Consider the following 21,685-nt stretch of genomic DNA (forward strand, 5'->3'; position numbering starts at 1 on the left):
AATGCTCTAAGAAATGTTGATGAGGAAAAATTCAACAAAAATTTCTTTTCATATGCTAAAAATAGATTTTGTTGATGAAACTCACAAGCCAAAAGATTACATTTAGTGCTATTAATAACTGATATGTTATTCACCATAAACCCAGAAGCGGTGGCAGAATATGTCGGCATCGGAAGGCAGAATTTAGGGAAGATGAAATTTTTGGAATTTGGGGAAGTACCGAGCGGCAAAATTAAGGGATGAGAAGTTTTTATGATTTCAGGAAAGCACTGGGATCCAAAGTTTAGGCACGGTGAAAATTTAAAACTTAGGAAAGCGCTTTGTAGCAGAATTTTGAACCCGTAGAGATTGCACCAGGCGGTATGAAGCGCCAGCCCTAGATAAAGCTGTAAGTATATGTGGGAGTTTATTTATTCAGGACTTGGATTAGTTTGAAGCATGTACAAGAAATAAACATAGGTATAGTAAATAACTAAATTTGTACAATTCAGGCTTAATTCAGTACACAATAGGAGCAATACAAAAATTAGCGAAACAACTTTGCTTTCGTCGCCAATCTTGTGATACGCAGCCAATAATGTATAACAGACAGTATTAAGCTAGGCTAAAATTATCTTTACTGATTCTAAGGCATTTCAATTAATGTAGCAGACTGTGCTGTTCCCTGATCTTCTAATTTGATCCAGCTTATTATTTTTATTATTACGGCAATTTTATAAAAACTAAGCTTGAACTTTCGATTATGTCGAAAAGAGTTTCCAATTCTGGATTTGTCAAAGAATCTATAAAGTGAAACCATGTTTCAATGTCCATTAAACAAAAAGTGGAATGCTGTAAAAAATGATAATGGCATATCCGTCTCAAAATTATGCAAGGAGTATGGCATTCGAAAGTCCTTTGTATATGACACAAGAAAAAAGGAAAAGGTACTTTGTGAATTTTTTTTAAGCATCTTAAACAACTTTCATTGAAAAAATTTTTTAATAAAGTAAACAATTAAATATCAAGCTTTCTTTTGTAAATTTTGATACCCTTTAGATCATAATTGTTCTTTATTTCATAAATTACAATTTCATATTTTCAATTGTATAATTTCTGCATGCCATCTTACCAGATTTAAATGAATGATCTATTATCCGAAAAAATCCCAAATCATGGATCGCCGAAGTCCTGTCCAGTCCCGATTTCAGACTTTTTACCGTATTCATATTCTTAAATGTCTTTTCCATATATATGCTTTGTTTCAGGAAAATTAATAAAGTGTTCAAATTTTTAGACAATATTATGTTGCAGCACTGTAATAGACCAAGTATAAAAACAAATAATGCCAATTTTGTTGCCCTCCTTGTAAGTACTTCCAAGAAACTTAAGTATGACACAGGGTCTCATTTCAAATAAAATATTTTTTCTGCACTCTGGAGTTTAAATTTAACTGAGAGAATTTAGTGATTTAACAGGTGAAAGAACAGATATTTTAACCCGTTATACCTCTGATATGTTTAATTGTAAATAAAATATTTAGGAATTTTCTGAGTGTTGCCAAACAAATTGAAAACTTAGAGGAGGTTTACAGATGCTGAGTATAAAATAAAAGCATTACGTAGGACTAAAAAATTACTTAATGTTCAAATAACTTTTTTCTCTCCTGCCACCATATGTTTTGATATCTGAAACCTTATTTCTGTAAACTGGTCTTGTCTTATATTACTCGAAGATATTTTTGGAAGGATATATATATATATATTTTTAAACTATGAAAACTTTTGAAAAGGAAAAGAATTTCTATTGGTGAACTATCTATTCTAGTTTTAGTGTGCGAGAAATTTACTTTTCTATTAATAATAAAGTAAATTTTTTTATAAAAATTTATTCTAAAAAATATGAATACTACACTGTATGCTAATATAGTAAATGTTAATTTGATAGTATGTCTTCCACCTCCATAGAAGATTTTATTTGAATTTTCCTTATCATTAGCTTATATGTAATAATTCTAAAGTAATTTGATTGAGTTCAGGTATGTATTCAAAATGATTTATTTTTAGATCCTCTTTGTGTACCATGTAAAGCTACAAATGATTCGAATTACAGACCTTATCCCAAAACATTTAACAAGTTCCTACTAGACTTTTTGAATGAAAATCCTTCAGCAGATTGTCCTGTTGCGTAAGTATCTTCAGTATGCAAATAGTAGCACATTTAATTTTCATTCATGTGTATAGGCTTTTATTTTATTGTAAAAGAAATCTTTGTAATACCATGTTTTAATATACTTTTTTAGAATGTTGAGATAATAAAAAGATTATATTAAAAAGATGGTATTTAATTAGAGTTAACTGCTTTCTCTTATGAGCTGTAACTGCTACAGTCTTGATTATAAGCCATCTAAGATTATAGCACGCTAAAATAATATTTTTTTAATCATAAGCAAATTTTAATATTTGGTTTAGTAGCTGAAAATAACTAAAATGCCTTAGTGAAATGATTTTAAATTAATTTTCAAACTCCCACTTTTAATTTCAACAGTAGTTATTTAATTTCCATTCTTTATTTAGCACTATAAGTTTAATTATGCTGAGAAGAAACTTTTTCTAGAGAACAGTCAATCAGTTACTGTTTTTCAATCTTATTTTTCATCTCTTTTGATGAACTTTATTTCCTTATTTGACCGATGTAATAATATGAATGTTGTTCCTAGATATTAGATTTAAAAAATTCCCCTCCATTTAGTGTTTCCATATTAATATGGAAATTATAATAAACTTTTCCAGCTATTTTACAAGGTGTGGCTATTAATTTCCAGGAATGCTCTAATAACATCAGAACAGATGATGTCAAAAATGTAACCTTTTAATATGTTTCGAAGTAATCCCCATCTGCCATAATACACTTCTGTGCTCGACTGTATAAGTTGTGGAAACAACTTTTAAAGTCCTCTTTCGCACAAAGCGTGTTCCTTTGATTGCAGTTTTGAGTTTGGGAATGTTCGGTCTATCAAGAGAATACTCTTGACTTGGTCCCCGCAGACTTCTTTTTGTTTCCCAAACTCAAAACTGTGATCAAAGGAACATGCTTTATGGTTGTTGAAGACATCAAGAAGAACATGACGTCGACATTGAAGAGCCTTCCGAAAGAGGACTTTACAAGTTGTTTCCACAACTTATGCAGCTGAGCACAAAAGTGTGTTACGGCCGATGGGATTACTTCGAAACATATTAAGAGGTTAAGTTTTTCTCATCATCTGTTCTAGTGTTATTAGAGCAGTCCTGAAAATTAATAGCCACACCTTGTATGTAAAGAACACTGAAACATATTAAAGTGTTCTTAAAGGTAATAAAAACTTCTATAAAAAAATCATGAAATTAGATGTTACATTCTGATGAAAATTAAAATTTTCGACAATAATTTATGTACTATAATTTGGCAAAAGTGGAATTCTACATTCCACTTTCTTTCCTTATTTCTAAAAGTTTTTTTAAATTTCAAATTATAATATGCATTCAACATTAAAAACATTTGCTGCCTAAACTGGGCCTTGAGAGCTGTATGATGGACAAGTCTTTTGTAGCATTTTATTGGTAATAGTTATTTCATTCTACAATGAAAATTTGTTATTGGAGACAATGACAATCATCAGATTTTGTCTGTACAATAAGGAGAACATATATACACTCTATAACAAAAAAATCAACACACCAAGAAGGAGTTGTCCGATGGAGACAAAAGTGGTGTATAGGAAGATTGTCTTCTTCTTCTTCAATGGCCAGACAGCCCAGGATGGGCCCTTGCCTTCCTCAGAATCTAATTCCAAGCTCTTCTATCCCTGGCCATGGACATCTACTTGGTTATTTTTAAAATTCTTAAGTCTGTTTCCAAACAGTCAAGCCACCTAAGTTTAGGTCTTCCTCTTTTTTTGGGTGCCAAATATTCTGGCCGAGAAGATCCTTTTAGTTACTCAATTTTCATCCATTCTGCACAGGTGTCCTGCCCATTTAATTCTCTGAATCCTATATATTTTACTATATCTATTTCTTTAAAGTATTTATAATATTAAGAGTTAGTTCTTTTCCAGATATTGTTAGATTTTATGCCACCAAAAATACTTCTCAAAATTTTTCTCTCAAAGACAGAAATGATACTTTTATCTTTTTCTGTCATTGCCCAGGTCTCAGCAGAGTATGTAAGAATGGGTCTGATTAAGCTTCTGTAAATTAAAATCTTTGTTTTCCGGCTAGTGAAGTTAGATTACAAGTATTTTTTGAGACCGAAAAAACATCAGTGAGCATCTGTGACTCTACTACGATCTCGGGCGTTAAATCATTGAGATTATTAACTTCTGATAGGAAGATTATGTACAGAATAGAAAATGATTAACATTTCAGAATAACTGAATGATTTATTTCATATTTACAAAATAATGAGCTCAATAAGGTGTTGACCCACCTCTAGCCTGGATACAAGCTGCCACATGGTGTGGCATAGACTGATAATGTTCCCAGATGGTCCCCTGCAGTATTTCTTGCCAAATTTGCTCCAATTGTTGGGCTAGGTCATCAACATTCCCTGGTAGATGCAGTTGCCTTATCATATCCCAGACATGCTCGATGGGAGAGATATCTGGTGATCTGGCTAGCCAAAGAAGTGTTTCACATGCTGTAAGACAGTTCATAGCAACACGTACCGTATGTGGTTAGTTAGTTATTTAGTTCTAAGCACTGGCCCCCAGCCTACCTAGCAGGCGAAACCTGCTATAAGGGCACAGGCCAAGCCACAAAGAATAACACACACCAAAAAAAAAAGGTAAAGCAGATACATACATTCCAAACACTCTTGGTGAAATATTATATAAATGTGTCGTTTCCATTTCTGTGTTTTCTCCTAAGTTTAAAATCTTTATAAGTTTTACTTTCATTTAGTTATTATTAGTCAAATCTTCTTTATATTATCAAAATTCATTTTAAATTTATAAGTTACTTCAATTAATTCTGTTTTCAGTATGATTTTCTGCTTTGTTATATCTCAATACCAATATTCTTCTTATTCTCATTCACAGTTTACATAATATCTCTCGCAAATTTTCTAAACTGTATGTATGTAAATGTCGTATGTGGTCTGGTATTATCTTGTTGAAAAATAAGGCCAGGGTACTACAAAAGGAACAGTAGCAAAGCAAGTCCCAGAATGTTGTTGAGGTACCGCTGTGCTGTAAGTGTGCCTCTAATGAGGACCAAAGGAATCCGGCTATCAAGAGAATTGGCACCCCAGACTATAACTCCTGGTTGAGGGCCTGTGTGGCGTGCAATAGGGAAAGCAGGATTGGTATGCTATTTTGGGCATCTCCAGACACGTCTTCGATGATCATCACGACACTGTTGCAAGCGGGATTTGCTGCTTCCAACTGTGTCGTTATGTGCTGGAATGACGCTGACTGTGACTGTGCATCCCCAGTCAGCATCATTCCAACTTGATCGAACCAAGCACCACTGTAACCTGGCTCGACAGTGTGCAGGCGTGAGTGGCAAGTGACATAATTGTTGGTACGAGCATAGATTTTGCTCTATCAGCCGCCTGTGAATGGTCATGGTGGATACTCGTGTGCGGGTTGTATGTCTGATGGTTGCTAGCGATGAATCAGGCATTGTGACAGCTGATTTGACAATCACTCTATCCTCCCAATCTATTGTGGCCCTAGGTCGACCGCTCCCATCATGACCCTAAAATCTGCCATTGTTCTTTAGATACCCATTCTTGATAGCATCTTCTAATCCAGCGGTAAGGCATTTTTTCAAGCTTTGAAATGTATTCTAAATTGCAATGCAACAGAAATTTTTAACAGCAGTTCAAATACAGCTCCTTATGTACATCTGCTGGATGCACTGGAGATCGCATTATTCATTCACTGGGCACCAGATTTTAATCATTTGCATATTTGGTCAAAACATTTATGCATATGAAATTTCAAAGCAGTCAGAGGATTCCTTCTTGGGGCGTTGATTTTATATATATATATATATATATATATATATATATATATATAGTGTATTACAGTCATTAACTCAGGCTGTTCAACAGAGACATGGATAGCAATCAGTGTAAAATCAATAAAATAAAATATTGCGAATGAATACTGAAGAAGCATTTATAGCAAAATTACACGCACATGAAAAAATCACTGATTTTCAATTATTGCTCTATAAAAAATGAAAGTTTTCCAGTTGATTGAATGATGGTTTTTGATTAATATATGCAAACATTTTTCTTTGCGAGACTGATCTTTTCACCACATCATTCTGCAGATTTGCAAAATATTTTAATAGTTTCAACTGCAGGATTATCTTTTGAAGCAGAGTTTTGGATAGTTCATTTATCATTGGCAGTACTCTTTACTTACTTTTTTATCATTGTCAATAAAATTATTTACTTTCTGTAGTAGATGATTTATCGAAAATTTATTCTTGTCATCAAAACTTATAAAAATGCAAAAATTTGAAATAGTTTGGGAAACATATCTTTAACTCTGCAATTAAAAAATAAAGGAAAAATCAAAAAAGAATTCATCAGTTTACTTGCCAAAATGTACTGTTATTTTTCTTGGAAAAGGCAATATCTTCTTTTAGACATTCTTAAAATTTCTCTGCATTATCTAATGAGTAACATGTATTAAAATGATCTTTTCGAACAGTGAACATCCAGGCATTTCAGATATGAAAGGTAATTTGGCCTCACTTGTGAGAAATGTACCTTGCGAAGCTATTGCATTAATGAAAGTGCAAATTATAGAGAGTTATATGCTAATAATTAACATATTTTATATGAATAAATATTGTAACATTTTATGTAATTGGTAATATGAAAGGTTGGCTTGAAGAATAATAATTATAAAATTAATGCATTTTGCATGCATTTTTTGCTTCCTTTAGTTATTCATGTTATTTATAGCTTGCATACTATATTCATCAAATCAGTAATATTGTTCTTTAAAAGAAGTTAGATTTAATCAAATTATTATTATTATTTGGAAAACTGAAATTTTTAAATTGACCCTATTTAACAAAGGATTTCAGTAAACTAAAACTCAGTTAAAACTTTAATTTGAGATTTCAAAAAGGAGTTTTGATAGTGATGACTGTAAAGTAAATATGCTTCACCTGCTATGTTATGAGTATTTCAGCAAAAAAATTCTGAATGAATTAAAATATTTTGTTCTTCAGGTATCCAAAAAATTTGAGTATGATTTTCTAGAAAGCATGTGTACTGTTGAATGTCAAAGATTGTAATATTTCAGCCTTGATGAAATATTCCTAATATAAAGCAACTTCTGTGAAATAAAATGTAATACATTTGTAAAGATTGAATTTGTAAGGAAAATTATAGGTAAGTAATTGTTCCCTGGGAAACACATGAGGTTCCCTTTTATAGGATAGAGACTTTCATGGAGGAATTTTGAAAGGTTAATGGTTCATTTAAAAGTACATTATTTGAAAGGAGACTTGTTAATTTTTACATAGCCAAAGCCATAAAAATTTAATGTTACTGTCCATTCAGCCATTAGGAATCAAATATGAGAAACAGCCTTTTAGTAGTGTTACCTGAAGTAATCTTATGGAGTTACTGGACATGGAAAAGAAAAGAAAAAAAAAAAAAAAAAATTGAAGTAGCATGACATAATATGTAATTTTACCTTTACATTTACACTTAATTATATTGTCATATTTTTATATTATAAAGCATACTGAAATTTTGCAGAAGTCTATAAAACATTTTAAAAAATCAAATAGTTAGTTTAAAGGAAAAGTTATAATTGTGAAATATTCTGCATTGATATTTTGTTGTTTAATTAACACACGAGCGAGCATGCTAGGTCCGCGAATCTGCCCAATTAAACAAACCTTTCTCAAAGCATGCCTATTTCACCCAAGTTGCTGAGGTCCAGTGTGGTCATGTCCGAGGTCACCCTCTTTATGTTTCTGAAGTTTTTTCACTGGGGCTTGGATTCAGAGTCTTGTTTTTGATCAGATCGGGCACACCTGTTCATATTACTGTTACATAGTTGATTTGTGGTGCTATAGAAAGCGGCAAGCACATCATGTAATTTATCATACAAGGAAGAAATGTTTCAAAAGTTATTTGATGTATCAAATGTCAAAGAATCTACAGAAGAAAATGAGGATAGAAGTGATCATGAATTTTTAGTTCAAATGATACTGATTCAATAACTGATATAGATTCTGAAGACTGGAATGAAAAGGGCGTAAATTGCTTTATTGGAAAAAAATTATTGGAAACAAAAGGAAAAAAAAGATGCAGTGTTTGCTGAGTGAAAAAGCACAGAATGAAAATGTGCTGCTCTAAATGTGAAAAATATTTATATTTGGAACACAGGACAACACTTTGTTCAGTATGCTGCAAACATTTGTTGTTGCATTCTTTCTCTGTGTCTGCAGTGCTAATAAAGAAAATAAAGAATTAATACAGAGCAAATGTATACTGTTTTTTTTTTTTTTTTTCCTCTGCTAATATATAATATGGTTTTCTGTTTCTTAGAGAAATTTTAGTTCATTAAAATATTGGGAGAAATAAAAAAATTTAATGTGTATGCTTTTTAAGTGTGATAAAATTTATTATTGGCATAGATGCAACCCTTTTTTTTTTGGAGATTTACAATTTTTTTCTCCAAAAAACACGAGCTTGGTCTTTTGGGCCCAGTGCGTGCAGTCTTGTTAAACTGCGTAAAGATTGTCAAAAATGTATAAAATGCTTGATATAAGGAAAGTTCTTAAACTGTGTAAGAATTATTTTGGGTGGATAATGAACTGAATTTATAATAATATCTATTAAATATGAATAATTTATTTTTTTATTTTTATTTTCCATTTTGTAGTGGTCATGCAGGATTTGCAAATGCATTAGAAATTAAAAATGGTAGTGTTGGAGGTAAGTTTAACAGTATTTTTATAAAAATTTCATTCCTATTTTTGTAGATGAAAGAGTACTTTTAAATAAATTTTACATTTCAGCTACTCATTATATGACTTATCATACAATATTAAAAACATCTGATGATTTTACAAATGCTCTAAGATGGGCTCGCAAAATTGGAAAGAATATTACGCAGACACTTCATTTGTTTAATGTCTCAGATCATGAAGCTGAAGTTTTTCCTTACAGGTAGGTATTTCTTCTTCTTATATTCTCGTACTAATGTTTCAGAAATGTAGTAATATCATATTTTATTTTATTTTCTGTATTAAGTATACAAAGTAATATATGTTTTAAAGAAAAAAGGCAGAGCTTGATTTTGCTTGGCATGTTTTCTTAATTTTGTAATAAATTTAAAATGTGAGAAATTTTAACATTAACATATGCTAAAAATGATACTGAAATGCATATGATGCTAAAAATTGAAACTTGCATATTGATGGCATTGACTCATTCTTGAAATATTCATATGTTATTTTTTGGATTCTGTTTCTCAAACCATGTTTCATTACCTAATGAATAAAGTTTCATGAAAATTCAAAAGAATTTTTTATTATTTTATGTGAATAACACTTTTAACTAATACACTAAGGATAGTTATGTGGCATTACACATCAGTTATGTGCTCAAAAAGTAGCTTTCAATGTCATGTCACAGTTTTTCATAAAAGTGTATGGGGCTGTAATATATATTGAATTTTCTTTGTCAGTTCCTCTCTTCTTCTTCTTCTTCTTTTTTTTTTTTTTAAAGTCCAAAGGGGCAAATTTGCCCAGAAGGACTATTAATTTTGTTTTGGCATTTTGCATTGATGATTTAATTATCATATTGTGTATATTTCTTGCATTGTGATAAAACAGTGGTACCTGAAGCCATCAAATTTTGAATAATGTACATTTTCACCTTAATATGGACATCTTAAAGACTAAATTTGGAATTTGTTTTATTATCTATTTCATATTTTGTAGAAACTTAATGAACTTTTGATTAAAAAACTCAAGCAAGCAATGGCAACACTGTACGAAAAAAAACATTTTTTCCCTCCAGTGCGTGCGACTGTATCGGAAGTTCTAAAGATATGCTCATATTAAAATTACAGTACAAAGTCTGTAAATCCAGATGTCCATTATCCGGAATGATCTATAATCCGGACCTCAAAGCCACAAACTTTGAGCTTTAAGGTTTTTTTTTTTTTTTTTTTTTTTTTTTTTTAAATGCTTTATGCATGCGCATTTAATGTATAATGGACGGTATAAGCTAGGCTAATATTATCTTTACTGATTCTAAGGCATTTCAGTTAATGTTGCAGATTGCGCTGTTCCTTAATTTTCTAATTGGATCTGGCTTATTATTTTTTGCTGACTGTTAGAGCAATTTTATAAAAATTAAGCTCCAGATAGGTAAAAAAATGCTTGGCATAATTTATGGCCAGCAACCATATTTCACGGTTAGGGCGATGAAGATGATAGCCGCGAATTTGATGGTTTTCGGACATCGCAAACTAAAGGTGAAATTTTCCCAGTTATTGGATTTTGTAAAGAAATGTGGAGAAGCGGTAATAAATGAAGATGATATAACAGAAGTTTTTCGTTGCGACGAGAATGCCCCAATCATCAATCAATTAATGGATGGCAAAATCTGAAGTATGAATTTAGATCCAGAAAATACCACTTTGGATAGTGAAGAAAGTGACAGAGAGGTTATTGAAAATGAAAAAATTTCGATTGACAAGTTAGTCAGTATTCTCGACTCAGCAATTACAGGACTTGAACAGTTGAACTTTGTAACTGAACAAGAAATTGTGTCTGTTTATAGAATTAAAGAGAAAGTATTAGCACAAAAACGAAGCAACTTAAACAACTTACATTGAAAGAAATGTTTAATAAAGTAAACAAATAAATGTTAAGCTTTTTTTTGTGTAAATTTTGATACCCTTTAGATCATAATTGCTCTTTATTTCATAAATTACGGTTTCATATTTTTAATTGTATAATTTCTGCATGCCATCTTACCAGATTTAAATTGATGATCTATAATTCGGAAAAACCCCTAATCCGGAATCGCCGAAGTCCCGACGAGTCCGGATTACGGACTTTGTACTGTATTTTGCAATACTGCTGTTGAACTGAATTTTATAATTTAAGTGGGGGAGAACATGATATTTAATAAATAAAGGTAACACACAAAATGTTAACAAAACGCGTCTTTGGGCATAATGTAAAATCTGAAAGCTCTCAGAATTTTTGTGTTTGTTTGTCATTATAAATTTGTTGCTTCTATACTAGGTTCTTCAGAGTTCTAAAAAAATTGGAGTTATTTTATATTTGTTCTAATTTTTTTCAGTTCCCCCCCCCAACAGTATTTCCCAAGCCTCAGTTTCAGTCAAATAAGTCATACCTTTTGCTCTGATAACAAAATGCTTTTTAATCTTAATTATCTTTTAATTAAAAATTATCTTTTTCTACCCAAAAGATGAAACAGAGATTCCAAGCGAATGGCAATCATAGTTATCTAGATGACTTGATGCACAGCATGTATATTACTTTATATTAGTGATTTCTTTCATACCTGACTGTTAGAACTGTATATAAGGATAATAATATGAATATTAACATCACAGACACTTCTTTAGATAAATTTCACAATTGTCTGACACTATCTACTGCCTTTTAAAATCTTGAATATTCCATTTCAGCATGTTAAACATGATACAGTGTGCCTGCACTGACACTTTTATCTCCATATAACATTTGATATTGCAGACATGTGAAAAAAAATTAGAGCGTATAAGTGCCGACAAAGAAGAGTGTAGCATCTACAGTTAATCTTCCTCTTAGTTTGATTTTTTTTTAATGCAGTTGTTTTAAAATCAGTATCTCAATTAATTATTTGGAAGATAGGAAACTGAGGTGCATTTAGTATGTTTGTTATGGTTTTCTCAAATGGAGTATTCTGTACTTTATTTGACAAAGATTTTAGCTATTAGATTGATTGTATATTTCCTTTAGATAAAGATTTTATATTATCTTTAAAATTTCTAATTTGGTTCGACATATAATGAATGCATGACATTTTATTAAAAAGTTTTTACCATTATGTCAGACTTATCTATGTTATTTTTTTAAATGTATAGCTTTTCATTTTTCCAAAATAAGAATCCTTCTGTTAAAAGACATGCTTTGTATGTGTGTGTTTACTGCTCTTGTTGTTGTTTATTATGAGTTATCTTAATTTTTTTTTTTCCTTTGCAGTGTGTTCTATGTTTTTTATGAGCAATATATCACCATCATACATGATGCTGTTAGAAACATAATAATTTCCCTTGTTGATATATTTATCGTCAGCTTCCTCCTTATGGGATTAGACTTCCATTCAGCTATGATAATAGTCTTCACCATCTTTATGATTCTTCAAAATTTGATGGGTCTTATGTTTTTCTGGGATATATCACTGAATGCTGTATCACTTGTCAACCTTATGATGGTAAGTCTTATCTAATTTGAGATTTTACGAAGTGGAGTAAAATAAACTTTGTTTTTCACTTTTCCAAGCACTAGTCAAGATGTTTCCACGCAAATACAGTACAAAGTCCAGAATCTGGGCTCATCGGGCAATTCCAGATTTGGGAATTTTTCGGATATTAAATCATCAATTTAAATCTAGTAAGATGGCATGTAGAAATTATAAAATTAAAATTATAAAATCGAGAATTATAAATAATGAAGTACTTATGATCTAAAGGGTATCAAAATTTACAAAAAAAAAAAAAAAAGCTTAATACTTATTCATTTACCTTATTAAACATATCTTTCAATGTAAGTTGTTTAAGTTGCTTCATTTTTTTGTGCTAATACTTTCTCTTTAATTCTGTAGACAGACATAATCTCTTGTTTAGTTACATTGTTGAAGTCCTGTAACTGCTGTTTGGAGAATTCCGACTAACTTGTCAATCGAAATTTTCTCGTTTTCAGTAACTACTCTGTCACTTTTTTCACTATCGGTAGCGTTATTTTCTGGATCTAGAACCATACTACAGATTTCAACATTTATTAATTGATGATGATTGAGAAGCATTGTCATCACAATGAGAAACGTCTTTAATATCATCTTCATTAATTACTGCTTCTCCACATTTCTTTACAAAATCCGTTAATTGAAAAATTTCACCTTTGTTTTGCGATATTCAAAAACCTTTAAAATTAGCGGCTATCATCGTCAAATTTAGCTATCCTTCACTATACATATTTAGCTATGCATCATGAGCTTGGTGATTAATGGCAAGTTGTTCCATTAAATTTTATCTTGCTTCTATCATGCACTGAGACAATTAAGCCTGAATTGTATTAGTTTAGTTATTTATTATACTTATGTCTATTTCTTGAACATGCTTAAGGCTTATCAGATTTCTGAATAAATAAATTCTCACATATACTTAAACCTTATTGAGGGTGGATATCTTATCGCCTGATGCAGTCTTTATGGGTCCTAAACTCTGCGACTCGTTGTGTCCATATGAGCCTTGGCGCTGGTTCTGGGTTTATGTGAATAACAAATCAGTTATTCTTAATTCAAATAGCCCTAACTATAATCTTTGAGTCTATGAGTGTCATCAACAAAATCTATTTTTAGGATATGTAAAGAAATGTTTGGTAAATTTTTCCTCGTCAACATTTTTTAGTACATTTAACTTAAATCTGTAATCATCGCCAAACGATAAAAAGCTCATCATCAGCATAAAAGTTTACCATACTCCTTTATTATTCAATTACTAACATAAAAAAATTATTTAGGCATCGTTACATGAGTCATTACTCAAGTTGTCATGTTCTGATAAACATGCGGTGATGAAAGGTAAGTATAATCAATAATGATTCGCAGGTTAGCGTCAGATGAACGAGGTATCTATGTGGAATTTTTTGGTTTGGGATGTGTGCCAAGCACATATGCAGCAACGGAGCCAAATTACTGATGGTACGAATTTATGCTAAAATGATTGGCTCTTCAATAACAAGGTATTTTATTTAGTATCGAAGAGAAATTAAGAATCGGGACTCTCCAGATGTTTTATTATGTGTGGAGGGGGGGAATTAAATGCTCATGTGTAAAGCCTACGAGAAAAACTATGTTGGTGGTTTTGCAGTCCGGATTTTAGATCATTCCGGATAATGGATGTCTGGTTTTCAGACTTTGTACTGTATACTTCATTCCCCTTAAAACCTGTAATTTGAATCTATGATGTCACATTACATGGAAAGAATTTTAAAATAATGTCTCCATTAGAAACGCAGAAATTAATGAGGTGCTATGGTACATTGTAAGTAAGAACTGCTTTTTCAAAAGTCCCCGTTCTTTTTTAGAATTCTGATACCAGTTGAATTTTGAGCTTTGAATGAAGCTGATAAATTTAATCTGGGGAAAAACTCATCCTTAATGTCATAAATCAAGATTGTTCTGCCAGTAAAGAAACATAGGATTGTATTGGACATAAATAAAGGGAAAAAGAGATTGGGAAGGAAAATGGTTCTTAAAGCAACAAGATGAGATGGTTATGGGATTCTGAAGTGTGCTGACAAATTGATAGCATACATCAGTAGAGTTTGTGTTTAATGACTTCACAGCTTCGCATATCATTCATCAAATTGTCTCTGAAAGATATATCAATACGGCTCACAGATTGTAAATAAGTTTCCCCTCCCCTCACTAGTGTAAAGTGAAAAAATTTGTATATTTTTTATTATTTGTGTTAAACGTTGTGTTGAATAACTGTTTTTATAAAACCTATAAAGAATTCATTTTTTATAGCACATAAGATCATTTTTAGATTATCTGTGACTTCTGTGTACTAAACAGCATCATTAGTCTGTAGTTAAAATGTGTTTAAGTATCATACATACAATGCAATCATTTATTTTTAAATGCATGAATTTAAATTTATACATTGAAAGTTTTATATACATACAGCACAAAGTCTAAAATCTGGACCACTAGCAACTTTTTTTTAAAAGAATTTTTTGTGTGCTCAATACTTTATGCATGTATATTAGGCATTTTTCCATAATAAAGCATAATGGTCCAGATTCTTAATATCACTTTTGCAGTAAATAAATACCTCCATGTTGAACAAGCACAGTCATTTATAAGCATAAGTATGTATGATCAATAATTTGCTTTATAACTGCCTTTTCGCTTGGTATACATCTCAATCTGAAGCATTCTAACAAAGTTCATTGCTAATTTTACATTTATTGAAGAAAATATCCTCGCACAAACCTGGTGAACCATTTTTTTTAAAATTATTATTATTATTTTTGCTTTCATCACTGAGTGACTATCAACTCATGGCAGCTTGAGAAATGGCTCCACAGTAAAGTCTAAAACATTTCCTTTTTTTTTTTTTTTTTTTTTTACATACTAGTATTTGAATACCTAACAGCATGGTAATGGTAACCATTTGGCATTACATTTAGCGTCAATAAAGACTTCAGTCGTCTGGGCTGCTAAGTGTTGAGTGTATTGACAAGGAGATATTTAACAGAAATTTCTTTCCATATGCAAAAATGATAGATTTTGTAAATTATGCTCATAGGATTACATTTTAATGCTGTTTGAAATAAGATAACTGATTTGTTATACATATAAGATCAGGGCTGATACCAAAACTAGTGTGTTGTATAAGAAAATTATGTAAAGGTGGTGCAATAATGAAGTACTAAAAAAATTTAATCTTTCTTCCAAATGAACATTTTGACTGTTAAATACAGCTGCATTTACAACCCAGGCACCAATTGATAGTATGGTTTAAAATTCTTTAACTCTAGTGCCATAGACAGAGAAACACATAATTCTAGCTGCATAAATATTAATCTTTTACATAAGTCTCTCAGTACTACATTTACAAATTAAATTAACATTAAACCATTCACATTAAACTTTATCATAATCTCAGAACTAAAGTGCTTAATAAATATTTATGCATTAACACTTAGTTTTACATAATCATCACTGTATGCCAGGGGGAGTTAAGAGTACTTACATGAGCAGGCTTTGGTATTTCAGTAATAACAATTTTTCTTCTCCACCACACTAAGTAAACAGTCTCTATATCTTATATGATCTCTATATCACACAAATATTCAGGAAATTCACAGTGGACTGTGTTATCTTTAATGTTACTTCTCTTAACAGAATTATACACACATATGAGAACTACTCAGATGAACACTCTTGCCATCCACACCTTAATGTACATTTCACCAACCCGAGCTACCAGCCCACACTCAATCAATGGCTGCTAGCTTTCCACATTGTTCTTTTTTACTCGTGGTTGCCAGATCACTAGTTAAACAATACTCTCATTAGATCTTGGCATCACTTCACTTCTGCATTAACATACCACCCGTGTTGGGCATTTGTTATGAGCTAACAATGACCAAAATTAAACAGTTTTAAATCCCCATATAGTCCAAATTATATATCACAAAAATTTTAATTGATGCACATGAAAAGCAATAAACATAATTAAACACAGAACTTGAAATGCACAAAATATAAATTCAAATACAATGCATAAATTTTTTTTAAAAAAATTAACTCGCTGAATATGCATTAAACTTATGTAACATGTACTGATAGTAAGCTAATTCAGTTATTGGTCTTTTTAAAAGACCAGACTTGGTTTTTACAATAAAACTCTAACCATTTTATCCTTATCATAAATTAGTTCTTCGATTTTTTTTTTTTTTTTTTTTTTTCCCCCTAGTAACCAAGTTGAGATGGGCATGTTGTCTTCCTTTACTAAAATTATAGTGCCATTTTTAACATTACCCTTAGAAAAATACCATTTAAAATATTGCTGTAAATGACTGCCAGCTTTTCGACAAATATTGGCCACTTAAGTAGTCCAATACCAGTTTTCTGATAAAGGATTATCAGAAAAATCAGTAAGATCAGGCTCCGTTGTAGATGTTAAAGATCGCCCGACTAAAAAGTGTGTGGATGTAAGTGCTCTTAAATCATTGGTGTCTTTCGACAGAAAGGATATCGGACATCATGAATTTAAAATTCCTTCAGTCTGGTTCAAAATTGTAAGAAACTCCTCAAATGTAAAAATAAACCTCCCAAGTGCACGTTTAAGGTAAAATTTAAACACCTGCCTCCCAGTTACCTCCAAAGTAAGGAGCTCTAGGAGGGATAAACTTCCAGTGAATCCTTTCAGATGTCAGATATTTGGTTAAGAATTCATCAGGCTATTTTACCAAATTGTAAGTAGCTTCAGTTCATTGCTAGCTCCAACAAACTTTCGAGCAGTTTCGCTAAATATGGATGCACATTTCCCTCTTCTAGAAATGAATCGTTTTAAAGCTGTCATAAATGATTCTGTAGACAAATTTGAAACGATCTCTAGATGGACTGCACAAGTTAAAAGGCAAACAAAAAGTTCAACATAAATCTTGTGCACTATGCTCTTCCTTTGAGTTGTATATTTTATACCAAAAGGGTCACAAGAGTCAACACCAGTGTAGTTAAAAGGTAAGGATGGATTTCATCTCTCTAATGGTTAAATTACCCATTTTTGGTCCAGCAATACTGGTTTTACCTTGGCACATTGTACACATTTTCTTATGATCTTTCTAGCAAGATTACGTCTACTTATCGGCCAAAAATCTATCTAACACTATGAAAGAGCGATTATGCCCCAGTATGGAAGTTGGATGGTAGTCTGACATAATTAAATGAGTCAATTTATGATTTTTTGGCAAGACAGCAAGGTGCCTTGTGTTAAAAGGCAAGTTAGCTTCCTGCAGTCTACCACCTACTCTAATAACTTAAGAGTCATCTAAAAAAGGACATAAAAATTTTAACTGACTATTTTTACCTACTTCCCTTTCCTTACTTAATTTCTTAAATTCTTCAGCAAGCCTTGCGATTGTACTAAGGAAAGCAATTTCCTTTCACTTGACGAAACCTCCTCTACTGTCAGAGAACATAGTTGTTTTTCCTTGGATCTACAATTTCTTATAAATCTTAGAACATAAGCAAAAACATTAATTAATTTAGCATAAGAATTAGTAATACTAAAAACATAATCCAAATGAGAATTGTTAAAAGTTATTGTCAAATTTACATTAGAAATAATTTTCAGTTCATGCACATAGTTCTAAGTTGATTTTTCCAAGTTGTTATTAACACTGTTATAATTAATAACCTGTTAATGCAAGAAATTTGCTCCTTGATACCATAAAGAGTTATCAACATTATTTTCGAGGCTCAGACCATGAGAAATTAGGTCAGCCTGATTGTCTTTGTTTCTGACATGTCGCCAGGAGAAATCCTTAGTTAGCTCTTTGATGCCAGTTACTCTATTTGACCAGGATACTTTTAGAAGATGAGGAGATGTAGGAATCCAGGCTAATACTATTGTTGAATCTGTGTACAGAATAACGTTGTCAATTAGTAAACTCAAAGATGTTTTTACCTTACACAGAAGTTTGGAAAGGAGCTGTGCTGCATATAACTCCAGACAAAGAATGGTTATTACTTTGATAGGTGATACTCAAGATTTGCTGTAAAGCAAAGTCACTTCGCCAGTTTTAGAGACACAGTGAAGTAAATAACTCATATAGCATATCCAAACTTTGAAGCATCAGCAAAACAGTGGAGCTCAATTTCTTTAGTTGATTCTATTGTGTAACGAGCAGCTTTGACTTGTCTCAACTCTGGTAAGACCTTTTGAAATGTCTCCCACTCTTGTCACTCTTTGAAAGGAAGTGGATCATCCCACTTTAGATGCACAGATTTTGCAAGCATGCATGATTATAGGTCCTAGGAAACCTAAAGGATCAAACAGTTTAGCAATATCTGCCAAAGCAGAGCATTCAGTACAGCTATTAGATAAACTAGACACAGTAAAACTAAAAGAGTCTTCTTCTGGATTCCATCTCAAACCTGGAGTCTTTATGATGCTTTGTGAAGATATTTCAAAATGATACTCTTGTTTTTCGAATGGAACTTGTTCTAAAAGAATTTTTTCGTTTTTGCATATTGTAGCATGGCTATTAACTGTCATTGCAATTCTACAGTAGAAGTAACATCCTCTGCATCAGACAAAATGTCATCAACATAAAAATCGTTGAGTATCGTTTCAGAAGCTAATGGATACTTATTCTTTTCATCTACGGCTAATTGCTTCAAAACTCTTGTTGCTAGAAAAGGTGCTGATTTTGTTCCATATGTTATGGTAAGTAATTGATGAAGTTCAGATGCATCATTTAATGCATTTTTCTAAAGGATGCACTGAAGTTTGCATTGCTCAGGGTTTGTACGAATCTGCCGATATACATTTTACGTATATCAGGAATGAAACCTTGCTTTTTTCTAAATCATAGTAGGATAGAGAATAGGTCATCTTGCACCACACCTACGTTGATCAAGCAGTCGTTTAATGAAAAACCTGAAAATGAAGGAGCCGAAGCATCAAAGGACACTCGTAATTTAGTTGTACTGCTCTCTGCTTTTTAAACACCATGATGAGGCACTTATTTAGGAGTTTCCGACACGCTCTGCATTTTTTGCCTGTACCCTAATGCTTCATATTCACTCATGAATTCATAGTACATCTTAGACATATCAGGGGTTTTGTCTAGTCTTTTCCACAATTTATTTAACTGTTGTGTGACCAGTTGCGAAGAGTCACTCAGTTGAACACCTTGCCTTAATGGTAGAGTCACGACATATCTATTCTCGATATCCCACTGATGGGTTTTCACAAAATGATCTTCACATTCTACTTCTTTATTTTTTATTTTGAGAGACTCTATAACAGCCTCAATTTCCCAAAAGGACTTGATTAGTGAATTTAAGTCTTCTTCGACGTTCATAAATCCGAATGAAACGCATTTTCTGAATTAGAACCAAAATTTACACCACTAGCAATGTTTTGAAAAGCTAAATTCGAATTTTGTGGATGAATTTGATCAGCCCTCAATAGTTCATAAAAACATTCTTCACCTAACAAGCCATCCATTTTCTGGGGTTTATTAAAATGAGGATCTGCTAGTTTAATGATTTGAGCTGTGAAAATGAAAATCTAAAGTAATTCACTAGTACTAAATCATTAATTTTAGTTTCAACAAAGAATTCAAGAGTTCTGTGGTAATCACGCCTGTTTGATATCATATTAGTAAGCTTGGATTTTACTGAGAAAGCCATTCCTTTTAAACATGAAACTGATATGTTCATTTTATTCCTTTTTATTCCAAGTTTATTAGCGAAATCAGAGGTAAAGGAACAGCACTGACTTTTACTGTCAAGAAGAACTCAGCAAGCAATAAACTTCCCGCAAGAATCTTTAACATAAATAATCAGAGTAGATAATACTTCCTTTAAAATCACTTGTGAAGCTGTTACAGACGAATCAGTAAATTCCAAATTGTTTATTTGATTGCAATTAAATAACATTTTAAAATATCTGGCGTCAGCATTTAGCTTCGAATTGTATACTGAAGAGGGGGCAGAATTATTAACAGATGTTTCCTTCCTCCCCACAGTAGCCACTTATGACAGCAGACGATTGCGAAATATCTTGATTGGGAAAATACAACAAAGTATGATGCATTTTGAACCTCTAAATTTCAAACAACAGTTCTTTGCAGAATGGGTTGAATAAAAATCCAAGCAGTTAAAACATAATTTATGTTTCTTTACAAATTCAAGACGTTCACTTACAGTCATTTTCAAGAAAGAATTACATTTATGTAACTTGTGAAAATTTTTACTGATACAAATACATTTAAAATCTTGACTTTTAACATTTGACACAAAAGCAGTACTTTTTGAATAGGTTGACCCTTTTTAGCATTAAACACATTAGATGACTGTAAAGTTCTAGCATGATTTTTTTAGAAATGTAATAAGCTTAGATAATTTAGGTAGCTCATTTGTTTTTGAATCTCTTTCCCACCAAAGGTGAGTGGAACCATTTAATTTTTGTAGCAAAATATATGCAAGAAACATTTTTGAGAATCACATTATTTTTGGTCTAAAATTTCCAGAGACCTTACACTTTCATTCTATGTGTCTACTAATTTTAAAATAGAACATGGGCTTTCATTTTGTATGGGAGAAATTGACATGAATTGCTTTATTTGAGCAAAGACCTAATCACATTTATTGAAGTATCTTTATTCTAAAAAAGATCCCAAGCAATTTTATAGTTACTATTACAAATTGTGATTGACTGAATAATTCTAGCTGCTTCGCCATAAAGGAATAACTTCAAATACGACAGCTTTTGTGAATCTGATAATGAAGTATTATTATTAATACTTGAAATGAAAAGATCCCGAAAGCCTAACCAATCTGGAATATTTCCATTAAAAGATGACCAGTTTAATTTAGGTAAATTTATACCTTGTGTACTAGTATTTTCAATCTTTAAATTACTTGCATCTTTAACACTAAGTTTTGACATTTGTCGTTTTACCGTTGTCGTTAACCCATAAAGTATCAACGTTCTCTTGAACAGCTTGCTGTTCAGTCACATATTTATCAAAATCTTTTTCATCAAGTGCTTCAAATAATTTATTAAAAATATCTGAACACTCATTGTTAAATTTTGCACATTTATTTTCAAAAGGCTCTAGCTGAACTGAATCACAAGTATACTTTTCGAAATCTGAAGTAGCTTTCATTATACTTGCTTTTAAAATTT

The 21,685-nt window shown here is 31.6% G+C and overlaps 1 protein-coding gene across 4 annotated transcripts in view; it reads left to right on the forward strand.

Moving 5' to 3' along the window:
* LOC118185884 (NPC intracellular cholesterol transporter 1-like) overlaps positions 1-21,685 on the forward strand; it is a 149,474-nt gene that overhangs the window by 113,568 nt on the left and 14,221 nt on the right. For all 4 annotated transcript variants that reach the window (XM_085811644.1, XM_085811643.1, XM_035355806.2 and 1 more), the window contains 4 exons: positions 2,046-2,166; positions 8,882-8,934; positions 9,018-9,168; positions 12,228-12,459. In XM_085811644.1, coding sequence (XP_085667770.1) covers positions 2,046-2,166; positions 8,882-8,934; positions 9,018-9,168; positions 12,228-12,459 — 557 coding nt within the window. The remainder of the gene's footprint in view (positions 1-2,045; positions 2,167-8,881; positions 8,935-9,017; positions 9,169-12,227; positions 12,460-21,685) is intronic.

The sequence above is a fragment of the Stegodyphus dumicola genome, chromosome 2, assembly GCF_044657685.1.
Source record: "Stegodyphus dumicola isolate Sdum_Otavi_A_Nest chromosome 2, ASM4465768v1".
Classification (NCBI taxonomy): Eukaryota; Metazoa; Arthropoda; class Arachnida; order Araneae; family Eresidae; genus Stegodyphus; species Stegodyphus dumicola.